Raw genomic sequence first — 16,076 nt, forward strand, 5'->3', positions numbered from 1 at the left:
CTAGGGCAGTTCATGTTCAACCTTTCACACCTTACTCTCCCTGTCCAGAATAATAACCACAACTCTTCAGGGTTATTACCAAGGAGGGAAAAACATCATGATGTAAGGGGCTTAAAATCTCTTAAAAGTAGCAATAAAGGATTTTATTGAAATTAGGATTAGACCATTGCCTCTATAAAGCGATATTTACCTACAGCCCTACAGCTGAATGAATGGCTCGGAAGAATACGTAACCAGGGGAACTATTTACACTGGGCTACCACTGGGTGTAGCAGCGACAATGCCATGATTAGGGTGTGGCCACAGAAAGCTTATTCTGCCTAGTGGCTCTCTTCCCCTTCCCCTTCCCTGTCCCGCTCAGTTCTCCAAGCCCCCACCTTTGCATATGTGCAGGCAAACAGGTTTCCTTCCCATGGGAGTGCTTTCTTCGGGGGTGGGCTGCTGTGGCTTTTTGGTAGAATTTGAGAAGCCCACGACTGTCCTGAGGGAGTCAAGTTCCACTTTGGTGGACACCAGGGGGACCTGGGATTCCCTCTCTACTGAGCAGCCAGAGGCCCTGGGCAAGGGGCACAGCATGGCCCTTCCATCCCACTTGGCTCCTGCTCTGGCTTTGGAACTTGATTTCTCCACATTGTGGCTCTGTCACCCCTTTAACTAGTGATAAAAGGTTAAAAAATCCACCCCAGAGAGGACATGAGGGTATGGAGTAAAGCTCAGGGCGCATTCACTCCTTGGTTTCCTTCTGAAACCAAGAGGGGAAGGCCAGCGGCACCAACATACTTCAGCCCTCACCTTCCTACCCACGCACCCAAAACACCAGGTCCCAGAAGATGGGAAGAAGGCTGGGGGCCTCATTACCCAGTCCAAGATGGTGGCAGGAATATGGGACTAGACCTGGAGCTACAGACTGAGTCTCCTTGGGCCAAGCCATGGGACTCGTGTGAACCCAGTCTCCTCCATAAAACTAGGGTGACAATTCTAGTGTCACTGTCCAGGGCTATCAGGAGGACTTAATGCAGGTGTCTCAATCTTGCCACTATTGGCAGTTGGGGCTAGATAATTTTTTGTTGGGGGGAAGGGGTGTCCTGTGTAATGCAGGATTTTATCAACATCCTTGGCTTCTACCTGATAGCATCCAACCATCAAACATGTCTCCAGGCCTTGCCAAATGCCCCCAGGGGCACAAAATAGTGCCCGGTTGAGAACCATCACAGACAGATCACCTAGATGGGGCTGTCATAAAGATAAGCTCAACACGACAGTGCCCATTCCCCTCCTGGCCCACCATTAATTTTGTTAAGAAACTGAGTCCATTCAGTCATCCCCAAGCGGTGCCATGACAGTGCAAAGGAGAGCATCTGCAAGTCAGAAAGAGCCACACCACGGAAGCTGGACATGAAAGGGAAGGAGGATTCCCAGGACTAACAGCTTTCCCGTCACTCCAACAGCAACAGGAGGGGCGTCTCCGTGGCAACAAACTGCATCCCCAACCCCAACCTGCTCTTTGAGTGGTCATGAGAGCCCACCAGCTGTGACTACCCAGATGCCATCTTGAATCAGGACAGGCTGGGAGCAGAACAGGACAGATACCATGCTAGCAAGGTGTCAGTAGCAGAAACCCCCAAACCCCTTGCTCACCAATGCCCATCCAGGTCCAGGAAGCCATGCTTCACCTGGTCTCTTGTGCACAAACAGGAAAAACACTGACCTAGGATTACAGAGCCAGGAGTTCAAATCCTGATTCTGCTACCCTAACTGTATGCTCTTAAGCAAGACCTTGCCCTGCCCTCAGCTTGACCACCGTGGCATGAAGATCTGTACAGAGCAGTGGTTCTCCATGCTAGTGGCACATCAGAATCACTAGCTTTAAAAATACCAAGGCCCAAGGCCCACCCCCAGCTCAATTAAGTCACAATCTGTGGGGTGTCAGAGGATAGATAAGTTAGTTCGGATGATAACTCCCCTTCTTTGGGGTTTTGGGGAGGCCTTGTCCCCAGGGGGAAAGATCAGAGATGGGTGAAAGAGTGGAACAGATTCGGTTCTATGGGCAAAGCTCCCGGCGCCTTAAAAGCAATAGCACAGAAAGCCTGATTCCCAAGTGGACACACGCACGCTCTCGCCTGCTTGCCTAGAGCCAGGCTGCAGCCACAGGGCAGGCAGCACAGCAACACAGGCTTGGGATCCAAACTGAGCAGCCGCCCGACAGCCTGACTAGACACCACAACCCAGTGTCCCCAGACACAATCCTGGCCCCTTTGAAGGCCCATGTCAACGAACCCCTCCTCTTTCATCTGGGCCCCTGCAGCACACTCTGCCTCGGTGCAAAAACTACACTGGAAAGTCACCTCTGTGGTAGGAGGTGTGAGCCCGGGAAGGGCCAGTGGGGGTGAGGCATGGGGTATGGTGGGGCAGGGCTGGGTGATCCACCCTGGTACCCATTTCACAGTCTGACTCAAACTAGGTGCTCAGTACACAGGTGATGAACTGTAAGTGCTCAGCTGACCTGGACCCCGTGGCAGTGTGAAGAGAAGGCAGTCGGGGGTGTCAAGCTACCTCCCTGGGGCCACTTTCAGGGCAGTGTTGGATCAGCTGTGTGCAAGGAGGTTGGGGGCAGTGGGTGCTATTCTCCACACTGCAAGGCAGGGGGCCCGCTCGTCTCTGGAGCCTTTGTTCTGCACCCATCAAACGGCAATGAGAATACCCACCCCAACCCATAAGAGGGCGAATGCTAAAGTACTCTGGGAGGTGTGAACTGCTGCTCGGCCGCTCTCTGACAGGAGTAGAGTTGGGCAGTGGAGCCACTGGGAAGGACACAGGAGCCTTCATCACATACTCTGTGCCTCAAACCTGTTTCTCCTCATTTGCTTAGAAAGTCTCTGAGTTTAAGACAGCACACTTCTTCTTAGGAAGTTGCCCTCTCTCCAAGTACAATCCCACCGCCAGCCTCAAGGCCCCATGGGTCACAAAACTGTGCAAATGCCGGCAGAGGGCCCCAGGCCCATCGTGTGGCTGTGCCCCTGACTCCAGACATCTGAGGCTTCCTTCCCCTCCCACCCAGATCCAAATCCCCAGTCAGTGCTCCTAGGTTCCAGAAAGAGGCCACCAAGCAGACAACAAGGCATGTCAGATCTCCCACCCCTGTCCACAAACCCCACCAGGCAGAGTCCCTCGCACACGGCACAGACCATCAGCATCATGCTGGACCCATGGTTCTGGGCTCAGCTCAGCCATCCCTGGGTGACCCTGCCTGGGGCCAGTCTCCTGCCTCCTCTGGCTGGCATTTAAGGAAACTTCTGGTGCAAACTTCTGTCCCGAACACCGGAACAGGGTAAAGTTGATGCTTCAAAGTACTCAAACTTAGGCAGCAACACTGTCAAAAACTGAGCTGAAGACTTTGTCAGAGCCCTTTCTTCCATGGAGGCTGTTTAAACAACTGCTGGGGCCACACTGGGATGATTCTCACACCACCCCTGCAGGAGCGTGCTCTGAGGTGTCACAGTCCTACGTGGGGGACATTCTCCTCCTCCTCCCTAGGAATGCTGCCAGGAGCCTGGGGCCCAGGTCCTCCAGACACACTGGCAAATGAGCAGCCCGAGGGGTCCCTGCATCCCAACGGCCTGACCACATGCCATCCTCTAGAGCTCCCTGATGGAGGCCTAGGGGAAAAGGTGGGTCCTTCAGAGCTAGATGCATCCAAACCCTGCAAACGGCAGCCTCCAGAAGTCTCCACCACTGGAGCTCCCATAGGCCCAACACACTCCCTTGGCTCCTTTCCAGAGGCCAGGCAAGACCCCTGGGACATCAGCAGAGCAGGGCTCACCTCATCCAGTTGGCTTTGGTCTCGTCTGAGCCATCTATGGACTTATAGCGGTTGTTCTTGTCCACAATCTGGAAGAAAGAGAAAAAGTCTAGGATGGGCCATTCTAGAGGGGTTCTCATGTCCCTGGGCTCCTCCCAACCAGGGCCCAGGGCCTGGTCCCACCTGCTCCCTCCACCTCCCCCTGAAATGTCACCACTGCTACAGAACTGAAATGCAGGCTGGGTTCGGAATCTCTGCTACCTACCCTCCACCCATTCCCATTCTTCAAGAGACACTGGAGATCCTATTCTCCTAGACACACAAAGCCCTTCACAGGTGTTTTGAATTCCTGGAAGATGGGAAGCAGATGGGACCATCTCCCTCCTCTGTCTTGATGGAATACTCAGCAACATGACTGACAGGGGGCTTTTCCACTGGCCTCGCATTGCAACTACAAAGGCTAAACCAATCCTTCTCTCCTTACAGTTTCTGTGGGAGACAGAGGCCACTGCTGGATGACTGAACATATGTGATTTGAGAGGGTTCCTCCTCTCCCCAACCTCTAAATGTTCAAGAGCCTCAGGGTTTGAAGCTGGGCTGCTTTCTCTTTTATTTCATCATCACTCTTTAATCAGAGTTCAGCTGGGTATGAAATTCTAGGCTAAGTTGTATTTTCTTTCAGCACTCTGAAGGCTGCTAAAAAGACTGTCATCAGTGCAAAAGCAACAGCTGTCAGTCTAATGTTCTTTTGTGGATAATCTGTCTGTGGTAAATTTTAAGACTTTCCTTTTACTCTTGATTTTCTGCAGTTTTGCTATGTGGTTTTGAAGTGAAGATTTACTTTCCTGAAATTCTCCTTACTACTTGATGAACACCTTTCAACTCCAAGACTCATATCTTTTTCAATTCTGGAAAATTCTCAGTCATTAGGCTTTTGAGGACAGCTTCTCAGTCATTTTCTCCATTCTCTTTCAGTAAAATTTCTGTTAAACACGTATGGCAAAAAATATTAGCTGGGTGTGGTGGTGGGCACCTGTAGTCCCAGCTACTTGGGAGGCTGAGGCAGGAGAATGGTGTGAACCTGGGAAGCGGAGCTTGCAGTGAGTCGAGATGGCGCCATTGCACTCCAGCCTGGGAGACAGAGCAAGACTCCATCTCAAAAAAAAAAAAAAAAAAAAAGGCCGGGCGCGGTGGCTCACGCTTGTAATCCCAGCACTTTGGGAGGCCGAGGCGGGCGGATCACGAGGTCAGGAGATCGAGACCACGGTGAAACCCCGTCTCTACTAAAAATACAAAAAAAAAATTGGCCGGGCGTGGTGGCGGGCGCCTGTAGTCCCAGCTACTCGGAGAGGCTGAGGCAGGAGAATGGCGTGAACCCGGGAGGCGGAGCTTGCAGTGAGCCGAGATTGCGCCACTGCACTCCAGCCTGGGTGACAGAGCGAGACTCCGCCTCAAAAAAAAAAAAAAAAAAAAAAAATTATGGGAGTAGCTCAATATATCCTTCATGTCTTTTAACTACTCTTCCATATTTTTCTCTTTATTATTCTGGGCACTCTCTGGAAAAATTTCTCAGAACTCTCTTCTAGTCCACTAATTATCTCTTTGGCTGTGTCTAATCCAGGGTTTCTCCCATCTACTGAGGTTTTTCCAACTTTCTTTGTTTTCTTTTTTAATGACTACCTTTATTTTGATGAATATTTTTCATTCCCAGAATTTTTAATTAGTTTTTTTTTCAGGTCCACCCTTTTATACATCCTGCCTCTTTCTGTTTCACAGTGACATGTTCCTTCTTTTTCCTTTCTAACAGCTTTATTGAGGCATCATTGACATATAAGGTACAACTTGATAAGTTTTGACACATGAGCTAGATCAGGGTTGGTTCCCTGAAGACTTGGTGAAGCAGAACCTGGGAGAACTCCTGGGAGATGGGAAACAGATGGATAGTCACCATGCCTAGACTCCTACCTAACCTAGTGCCATTCATAAGCCTCCATCGTTCTCTTCAAAGCAGCAGAGAAGCCCTTTATCAATGTAAATCAGATCATGTCCCGCACCAGCTCAAAACGGCATCCACTGCACTTACAATAAAACTCATATTTATGGCCACAGCCTTCATACCCTACAGGCCTGCCCCCCAACTTACCCTGGGCCTCTCACTTCCTTTTCACTTTTCTGCAGGCTTGATGCCCTGAGGGTGAGCCTAGAGCCTCTTTTATCTACCCTTAAAAATAACAATAATCATGAAATATTTCAAGCATTCAGAAATTATAGAGAAGAATGCAGCTGACAACCCTGTGCCCATCAGCTAAAGCCAACAAAAATTAACACGAGTTATATTTGTCTCAGGCCTCTCTCTCCTTTTGCTTCAAGAAAACGCTGAGATGCAGTGGAAGACCCTCTCTGCCTCCAACTTCTTCTCTTTCCTTTCCTCCCTCCAAGAGTAACCACCATCCTGGAGATGGTGGGAAGCCTTCCCATTTTTATGACACAAGTACTTTTCAAAGAGCAACATACAGGACTGTTTGCACGTGTGTAAAGTTCACAGAAATGGCACCCAAGTGAACATATCCTTTTACAATTTTTTCCCATGAAGCTTTGAATATGTGGTCCCTTCTTAGTTTTGGGTCTCAGATTATGTGAGTTTGACAGAAGAAGGCTTTCCTAGCCTTGACCCTAAAGGAAGTTCTTCCTGGCTACACCTCATCCCTGGCCTATCATGGCATTATCTCTGTTACATCATCCTGTAACTTCCTTTTAGAGCCCTAATTGCAGGGAGCATTTTGTTGACATCTATCTGTCGATTTGGTAACTGACTGCCTCCCTGGCTAGACCGTAAGCTAATGAGTGCAAAGCACGTGGCTGCCCTGATCACAATGGTGGCCCTGGTTCCTAACACAGGGAGGGCATGGCACATGGTGGAATACTGGTTGAATGACAGAATGATGGGATAAAGAGCCTTTGAAGTAAAAAGCAAGTTAAAGGGAAAAAAATTGGCTAAGTGTGATGCTCACACCTGTACTCCCATCACTTTGGGAGGCTGAGGCCAGAGAATTGCTTGAGGCCAGAAGTTTGAGACCAGCCTGGGCAACATAGTGAGACCCTGTCTCTACAAAGATTTTTTTTTTGAGACAGAGTCTCGCTCCATCACCCAGGCTGGAGTGCAGTGGCGCATCTCGGCTCACTGCAAGCTCCACCTCCTGGGTTCAAGCTATTCTCCTGACTCAGCCTCCCAAGTAGCTGGGACTATAGGCGCCTGCCACCACGCCTGGCTAATTTTTTGTGTGTTTTTTTAGTAGAGACGGGGTTTCACCATGTTAGCCAGGATGGTCTCGATCTCCTGACCTCGTGATCCGCCCGCCTCGGCCTCCCAAAGTGCTGGGATTACAGGCATGAGCCACCACGCCCGGCCTCTCTACAAAGAATTTTTTAAAAAATTAGCCAAGTGTGGTAGTGCACGCCTGTGGCCCCAGATACTCAGGAGGCTGAGGCAGGAGGATTTCTTAAGCCCAAGAGTTTGAGGCTGCAGTAACCCATGATTGTGCCACTGTACTCAAGCCTGGGTGACAAAGCAAGATCCTGTTTCTAAAAGAAAAGAAAAGAAGAAAGAAAGAAAGAAGGAAAGAAGGAAGGAAGGAAACAAGAAAGGAAGGCGGGAAGGAAGAAAGAAGAAAAAATGATAAAATGTTAAGATTTTAGTAAAAATGAAATGAGTGCTATGCTGGAACCAGCTTATACTGACTGAGAGCCAACTGTTAAATGTTCAGGAATTTTGTGAACCAGTTGTTAAACACAGCCATTATTGAAAAACTAAATGATATAAACTTACAATTCAATAAATGATATGTTTTTAAAAGGCAATAAATACTCAAAACTTAACCACTCCCAATTATTTTACTACATTTGACTGACGATTTTCTATGCTCTTGAGGGTACTGGCCTCTACTGTAGCTGCAGAGTAGAAATACCACACAATAGTTGTGATGGCATATTTCTTCCCAATTGCACATTCAGTGATTTCATGCTAGTAGCTTGAAATCAGCCATGGGGGGAGCATTTACACCATGGAAATTGGCACATAGCCTCACCATCACCATCACCATCACCATCACCATCACCATCACCATCGCCATCACCATCAGTTGTAAACATCTACCAGCACACCACTATGCATGTTTACATGAGCATACATAGTCTAAGAGATACATATCAAAATCTCAACGCTCATTACTCTGGAAGGGAGGAAAGAGGGAAGCAGGGATGCTTTTGCTTAATTTGTCTATAAGACTATACTGCCTTTGTGTTTTAAAAATCTCAGAAAACTAAAAAGAGAAAACATGCAACTCAAGCTTCCCCTTCCATGGCAGTTTCCCCAAGTGATGCTCAAGTCTGCAAGGACCCTCCCCTGGAGTCTCAGAGAACCCTGGATTTTATCATAACACTACTCCCCCTACATTATCATTTCTGATTGCTCCCCTGTCTCCTGGGGGAAAAGAGAAGCATCTCTAGTTCCTACAGCCAGTAGTAGGAGCACATGGAGGGTAGTAAGAGCCATGGAGCCAGAGGAATAGGCTAGAATTTCAGCTTCACTGCACACGAGCTGAGTGGCCTTGGGCAGATCTTTGCTGACCATGCCTCAGTTTCCTCATCTATAAAATTGGATAAAAACCAACCTTGTAGGACTGCTGTCATAACGGAAGTAGAAGACACTCAGTGAATAGTCACTGTTAGCATTGTGATCATAATCGGGATTATTAAGAGTTCAAATATTAGTTATTACTAATTTGGGGTGGTGGGAGGCCTGTGGGTCAGCACTGAGTTGTAATCAGTCTTGGCAGTTTCATCTGGACAGAGAGGACTGGGTGAGGGCTGTGAAGGACATAGGAACCGCCTGAGACCACTGTCTGCTGGGTTCAGGTCTAGAGCTTTTCTGACAGGTGTTTTTGGCTTATCTCTCCCACCAATTGGGATTGTCTCAAATCAAGCATTTATTCACTCATTCATTCATTCAACCAACAAACATCATGGAGGGAGTGACCACAGTGACAGGCTCTGGGGATAAAATGTTGACCCAGGCAGAGAGTGTCTTTGCTCTTAGAAAGCTCACAGCCTAGCGGGACACAGAAGAGAGGCCACTGTGATATGGCATGGCCAGTCCCATGGTGGGGAATTACGTGGGATTATGGGATCTCTGAGCTGGAGCCCTGGACCTAGGAATCTATTGAGGACCTTTTCTGGGGACATGAAGTCTAAGCTGAGATCTTAGAGAAGAGAGAGATGGTGCCCTAGGCAAAGGGTGCAGGGCAGGCAGGATCTCGCAGGGCCTGTGGACCACGTTACATGCCACTGATGAGCCCAGGCCATCCCGAGTAGAGAGCAGGCTGTGGGCTTCCTATTCTGGGACTGACGTGGGTCCAGGAATGACAGCAGGGCCAGATGCTCAGGACCAGCCCCCCAGAAGACTGGTCTCCCAGTGTCTTCCCTTGCCTTATCCCTCAAGGTCAACTCCTTGGTCCCTCTGAACTCAGTACTTTGGACCAGCCCAGAAGCTGTGAGCATTGTGATACAAGGCCTTTGATAACCCGGAACCAGGGTGATAACCTGGGGAACCCGCATGGTGAGAGGCTCCCTTAGCCTGTAGAAGAAGAGGCCTGAGAAGGCAGAGCCATCATCATCAGATGTGGGAAGGACGACCATGTCGTGGGGACAGGATGGTTAGAACCCACATGCATCTAGAGGGATGCAGGCCTGAACTCAGCACAAAAAGTGATGGTCTAACATGCAGAAGAGTCCTAAGATAGGACAAGAACCTTGTGAGGTGGTGAGCTTCCTGTTACTGGGAGTGTTCAACCAGAGGATGATTTGCTAGTAGGGAGGCTGAAAAAAGGACTTCCTCACTCAGTGGAAATCTGTCCTAAATGACCTCAAAGTTCTGTCTAAAATGAAGATTGAGAGATGCTCATAAAAACAACACAAAAGCATGGAGTTTGGCCCCCTGGGTGAAGCATGGTCCAGGTGGATCCACATGCTATTTTAGACCATGGTAATAATTAATAAAGACAATAAAAAATAAAGCCTCATTAACAGCTACCACTCATGGAGTACCTTCACTATGTCAAGTGCTTTGACACACTATTAATTCTCACAGCTACTATGATTATTCTTCTTTTACAGATTGGAAAACTGAGGCTGAGGGCTGTTGGTAACTTGCCTGAGGCCACAAAGGAATTTTCCACATGGGAAGCTGGAGTTTAAACTTGGGTCTCTGACAGTACAGTCCATGCTTTAACCACTTGTAGAGCAACGGATGTTAGCCCCAAGATTTTCCTAATGACTCCATTAACCATCCTCAACCATTCCTGAAACCCAGAATCAACCAGGACTCTTCTGGGCCCCTCTCTGAACTTCCAGCTTTGCCTCTGAGCAAATCTGCTATCTGCAGGTTGGCATTTTAATAGGGAAGAATGCTCTGCTTTGCAACAGAATGTCTGTCTGCCCTAGTCGAAGATTCACTGTTGGGCTCCTCTAAATGGTGTCATGACCAGATGCTGCAGAGAGATTTTCAAAAACCTGATTTGTTTGCAAATTTCCAGTAATTCATTGAATCCATAAAGCATTCGTACTTCAATTCTGCATTTCTTCATAGAGCAAAGTAGTTACAAAAATGACTGGTGAAGCCATTCACAGTTGATGAAGCGCTTTGGCATACCTCAAATGCTCCTCTCCCAAGCCCCAGGAGGCAGATGGCATCACTTCTTTTCTCTAGCTACTCCCCAGCCCAGCCAACTGAAGACCTGACAGATAGAGATACCCTGAACTTGAACTTGAACTCTGGCCTCTGCTATGGCCACAGACATGGAGCGAAGAATACTCAAGCTAGACAAGGGCATCTGAGATTATCCAGGCCCTAGGTTTCTAACCTGGTGTCTGGGAAAGGCGGCGTCCCTTAAAATGTGTGCAACATTTTGTGAACATTGGCACGTGAGTATAACTTCCTAGGTGATTCAAAAAAGCTCAAGAACCATGATTTAACCCATCCGCCCTAATTTAACTGATAAGGAAATGAGAACTTCCTTTTATTAATCCAAAACTTCCTTTTATTATTATTATTATTGTTATACTTTAAGTTCTAGGGTACATGTGCACAACATGCAGGTTTGTTACATATGTATACATGTGTCGTGTTGGTGTGCTGCACCCGTTAACTCGTCATTTACATTAGGTATATCTCCTAATGCTATCCCTCCTCCCTGCCCGCACTCCACAACAGGCCCCGGTGTGTGATGTTCCCCACCCCGTGTCCAAGTGTTCTCATTGTTCAATTCCCACCTATGAGTGAGAACATGCGGTGTCTGGTTTTCTGTCCTTGCGATAGTTTGCTCAGAATGATGGTTTCCAGCTTCATCCATGTCCCTACAAAGGACATGAACTCATCCTTTTTTCAAATTTCTTTCCGGTTTAGACCGCTTTTTGAGGTATGACTGGCATACAAAAAGCTGTATGTATTTAACGTATCTAACTTGATGAGTTTGGAAATAAGTGTACACCTGTCAAACTGTCACCACAAACTATGACATAAACATATCCATTACCTCCAAAAGATTCCTCCTGCTCTTATTATTATTATTGTGATAATACTTAACATAAGATCTACCGTTTTAGCAAATTTTTAAGTATGCAATACAGTAAACTATAGGCTCTATGCTGTACAGTAGATCTCTGGGACTCACTCATCTGCATAACTGAAACTTTATACCCTTGGACTAATATCTCCCTATTTCCCTCTTTCCCAGCCACTGGAAACCACCGTTCTACTCTCTGTCTCTGTGAATTTGACTATTTCAGATTCCTCCTATAACTGGTATCAGGTAGTATTTGTCCCACGTCTGGCTTATTTTACTTAGCATAACATACTCCAGGTTTACCCATGTTGTTGCCAATGGCAGAATTTCCTTCTTTTTAATGCTTAAAAAGACTCTGGAGACCTGGTGAATGAGGCATGTTGACAAACAATCCTAAATTCCACATCCAGTTTTTATATACTTTGATTTCACCTCCCACCCTCAACCATTCCTGAAACCCACCTGACGATAACTGTAGATACTAAAGCTGGCTGTGATCTCCTCATCACATGCTAAGTACTAGGCATGCAGCAAGCATTAGTATTTACAACAACTCATAGGGGTGTGTTCCATTAGACTGTGCATCCTCATTTTATGGATAAAACCACTGGAGCTGCGAGAGAACAGGCGAGCAGCCCAAAGACACATTTCTCGCAAGTGGTAGAGCCAGGATCGGAATCCAGGAACAGAGCCTATAAGCAACTCAGACAGCTCTTCCCTTCACAAGTCCTTCTTTTCTGCCTGTAAAAGGTGCCAGGACTATGGACCAGCCTCAGGACCAACCACCCACTACCCTGACCACACACAGCCTTGCTCTTCTTGGTAAGGAGGCAGGCTCCTGGTGAAAGGCAATAGCATTCTGAGTACTAGTTTGGGCCCTTGGGGAAGAACTAGAGAAGCAGCTGTCAAGCAGACTGGCCTGAATCCCATCTCTTAGTTATGCCTCTTTATGAATGGTCTTGGGCAAGGGTGAGAGAGAGATCCAGGAGTATCTGGATCAGGAGTTTGCTGCCTACCTAACGGGCAGCAAAAATGTAAACTGGAATGAGCCAGAGAGAAATTAGATAGAAATACACTTTAATTATCATGCTGCAGACTGGAAGAGTCTTCCAAGTTAACCTGGCAGAAGAACGTAGTTAACAGGGCTGACATGAAAAGCACCCCATGGAGCTGTTAAGTACACAATCCACACATCCATCCTGGGTAGCTCTCCCCAAATAACCGCTGAAATGAACAACAGATAGAAAAAAAGCAGAGCAAAACCCTCACGCTTCACAATGAGGTATCACTTCACATCCACTAGGATGGCTAGAATAAAAAAGTCAGAGAAAAACAAGAGTTGACAAGAATGTGGAGAAATCAGAGCCCTCATATACAACTGGTGGGAAAGCAAAATTGATCAGCTGCTTTGGAAAACAGCCTGGCAGATCTCCAAATGATGAAACCTTGAGTTACCATTCCACTCCTAGGTATTATGCCCGAAAGAAATAAAAACACGTGTCCGCATGGAAACTTGTACACAAATGTTTACAGCAGCATTATTCATAACAGCCAAAAGGCAGAGACTGTCCATCAATGGATGAAGAGATCAAGATATGGAACATTATTAGGCCATAAAAGGGAATGACATGGCCAGGTGTGCTGTCTCATGCTTGTAACCCCAGCACTTTGGGAGGCCAAGGTGGGTGGATCACTTGAGGCTAGGAGTTCAAGACCAGCCTGGCCAACATGCAAAACCTCATCTCTACTAAAGCACAAAAAAAAAAAAAAAAAAAAAAAAAAAAAAAAAAAAAAAAAGCTGGGCACACCTGTAATCCCAGATACTTGGGAGGCTGAGGCAGGAGGATCACTTGAACCTGGGAGACAGAGGCTACAGTGAGCCAAGATCGAGCTATTGCATTCCAGCCTGGGTGACAGAGAGAGATGCTGTCTCAGAGAAAAAAAGAAAGAAAGAAAGAAAGAAAGAAAGAAAGAAAGAAAGAAAGAAAGAAAGAAAGAAAGAGGGAATGATACATGCTGCCACACAGATGAACCTTGAAAACATGAAGCGAAGTGAAAGAAGCTTGTCACAAAGACCACATACTACATAATCTCATTTATATGAAAGGCCAGAATAGAAAAATCTATAGGGTCAGAAAGTAGATTAGTGGTTGCCTAGGGATGGGTGGGGGTGAGGGGTTGAAGATGTGGGTTAAGGGGATTGGAAGAGGGGAACGACAGCCAGAGGATACAGGATGTGATGAAACTGACTGTGATGATGGTTGCACATATCTGTGAATATAGTCAAAATCACTGAATCATGCATTTTAAATGGGTGAATTGTATAGTATGTGCATTACATCTCAATAAAGCAGTTAAAAAATAAAATCTGCCAAACGTTCATTGTTACCAATCAAACAAGGAGAAGGGAATGATCTTATGTCCTACATATCTTATGCTTGAACAGTGACCCCTAAAGAAACAGGTTTCCATGCAAGTGGGAAGACCAGCAATGGGATGCCAGGAAGGCATTCTAGATATTCACATCTGAGGCCTGGAGATGATGAAATGGAGACCTAGTTAAAAGTCCTGGCCCCATAAATGACCTGTATAACCTTAGATAAGTAACATGGCCTTTTAAGCCCCAGTGTCCCAATCTTTAAAAAGAAGATAATAACTATCCCACAGTGCTGTTGTGAGATACACAAATCATTTAGTACGCAGTGAACAGCAGCTATTATTGTTGCTACTATTATTGTTGTTATTGTTGTTCATCAACCGTAACTAGCATCTTCGGAGGATCCACTGGGGTTTGGAGTGCTGAATTAGGTTCAGACAGCCTAGTTCAACAGGAGCTCTCCTTGGGGAATTTTCAAACACCAAGAAACCCCAAATCCTCCGCGGCAAAGCCAGGAAGTTTACTAAAAATTAGTGTCTCTCAAACTAGGGTCTTTGGATATATTCTCAGGATCTGAATGTTCTCTCTAAGAATTTTTAATTCCATGTTTTCATTTTAAAAAATCAATATGCGGGAATCCTCATGAGATTTCTGCACCCGCAAGAGGACTGCATTTATGGCTGAGGTGGCATCCGTGTCAGATTGAATCCCTGGCCCCAGCTCTTCAGCCATCCGTACCACCTTTTGCCACAGGATTCTGAACTAGACTGTTTAACAGGCAGCCTGCACTTCTTTGCTCCTTGACCTTATATTCAACTGTGAAATTTATGTAGCCAATGAGATATTAGCAAACATGATATAAGCAAAGTCTTGAAATGTAGAAAAGCTTCCCCAGGGAGCCCTTCCTCCTTCAGCTGGGGCCCAGAACAGACATGCTCCAAGTGTCTGGAGCAGACCTGGCTCCAGAGAGAGAAGCCAAGATCCCCCAGCAGCTGGAGGCTGGGCAGCCCAGCAAGCCCAGCTATGTCAGCCAAACTGCAGCCAACCAGCAGATACACAAGTAGAAGTGAGGAACGGCAGCTGACCAGCAGATGCGTGAGCAAGGGTAAATGATTGTCGTTCTATGTCAGGGCTCAGCAAACTGTGGCCTGCGGGCTAATTCCAGCCCACCACCTGTTTCTGCATGGCCCACCAGGCTAAGAATGATTTTTAAATGGTTGAAAATAAATCAAGAGAAAAATAATATTTCATGATGTGAAAATTATATGGAATTCAAACTTCAGTATACATAAATAAACTTTTATTGGAACATGGCACACCGATGGCCGCTTTTGCACCATGATGGCAGAATTGAGTCATTGAGACAGACACTGTATAGTCTGCAAAACCTAAAATATTCACTACCTAGCCCTTTACAGAGAACACTTGCTGACCCTTGTTCTATGCCACTGGATTTTGAGGTAGCTTGTTTTACCCCAACAGTTGACCATACAACCCCAATTATGACTACTTGCTATGAGCCAACAAAAAAAGAACAGATATAAACTTAATATGTAAATGTTGCCCTCTGGCAAAGAAAAGGCCAAGACACATCATGGCAGTTGCAATAACAAAGATAGATGGGTGTGATGGCACACTCCTGTGATCGCAGCTACTCTGGAGGCTGAGGCAGGAGGATGGCTTAAGTCCAGGAGTTTGAGGTTATAGTGAGCTATGATCTTGCCATTGCACTCAGCCTGGGCAATAGAGTAAGTTCCCATTTCTAAATAAATAAATACATACATAAATAAAAGATTTCCCAGTGTTTCAAATAGAGACAAACAGTAGGAAAGTAAAGATATCGCACTGCACACAAAAGTGCAGGCATTCCAAACTCCAAAGACTCTTGCTGTGTCTCAGTAGTCACTATGATATTCACCTTATAAATAGCAATTTTGTTTCAGTGACACATCATCAACTATCCCATTAGAATGACTTTGTTAATGTGTATTATGTTGAGGTTTTTGTAGTTAATTTTATATGTGTAAACTTGTTTTAGCTTTACAGTTGTTTAAAAGTTATAAGTACAAGACACTTTGTGTTTACCAACCTTTATGTTTATACCTTTTTAAGTAACATTAAAATAAAATTAACATAACATGAAGACTCCAGGAACATTAAAAATCACCTGAACTTAACACTGTTCAGGTGTGAGAAACACAGCTACAGTAGAATGGACTGGAAAGCCAAGAAATAGAGGAGGTCAGGTTAAGAGCTGGTCTGTACTGGAAATATTATACAG

The 16,076-nt window shown here is 46.3% G+C and overlaps 1 protein-coding gene across 7 annotated transcripts in view; it reads right to left on the bottom strand.

Annotated features, from left to right (window-relative positions):
• The window catches only part of PRDM11 (PR/SET domain 11), a 132,748-nt gene that overhangs the window by 26,412 nt on the left and 90,260 nt on the right, over positions 1–16,076 (bottom strand). For all 7 annotated transcript variants that reach the window (XM_055281826.2, XM_063641827.1, XM_063641826.1 and 4 more), the window contains exon 5: positions 3,821–3,888. In XM_055281826.2, coding sequence (XP_055137801.1) covers positions 3,821–3,888 — 68 coding nt within the window. The remainder of the gene's footprint in view (positions 1–3,820; positions 3,889–16,076) is intronic.

Source organism: Symphalangus syndactylus, chromosome 6 (genome assembly GCF_028878055.3).
Source record: "Symphalangus syndactylus isolate Jambi chromosome 6, NHGRI_mSymSyn1-v2.1_pri, whole genome shotgun sequence".
Lineage (NCBI taxonomy): Eukaryota > Metazoa > Chordata > Mammalia > Primates > Hylobatidae > Symphalangus > Symphalangus syndactylus.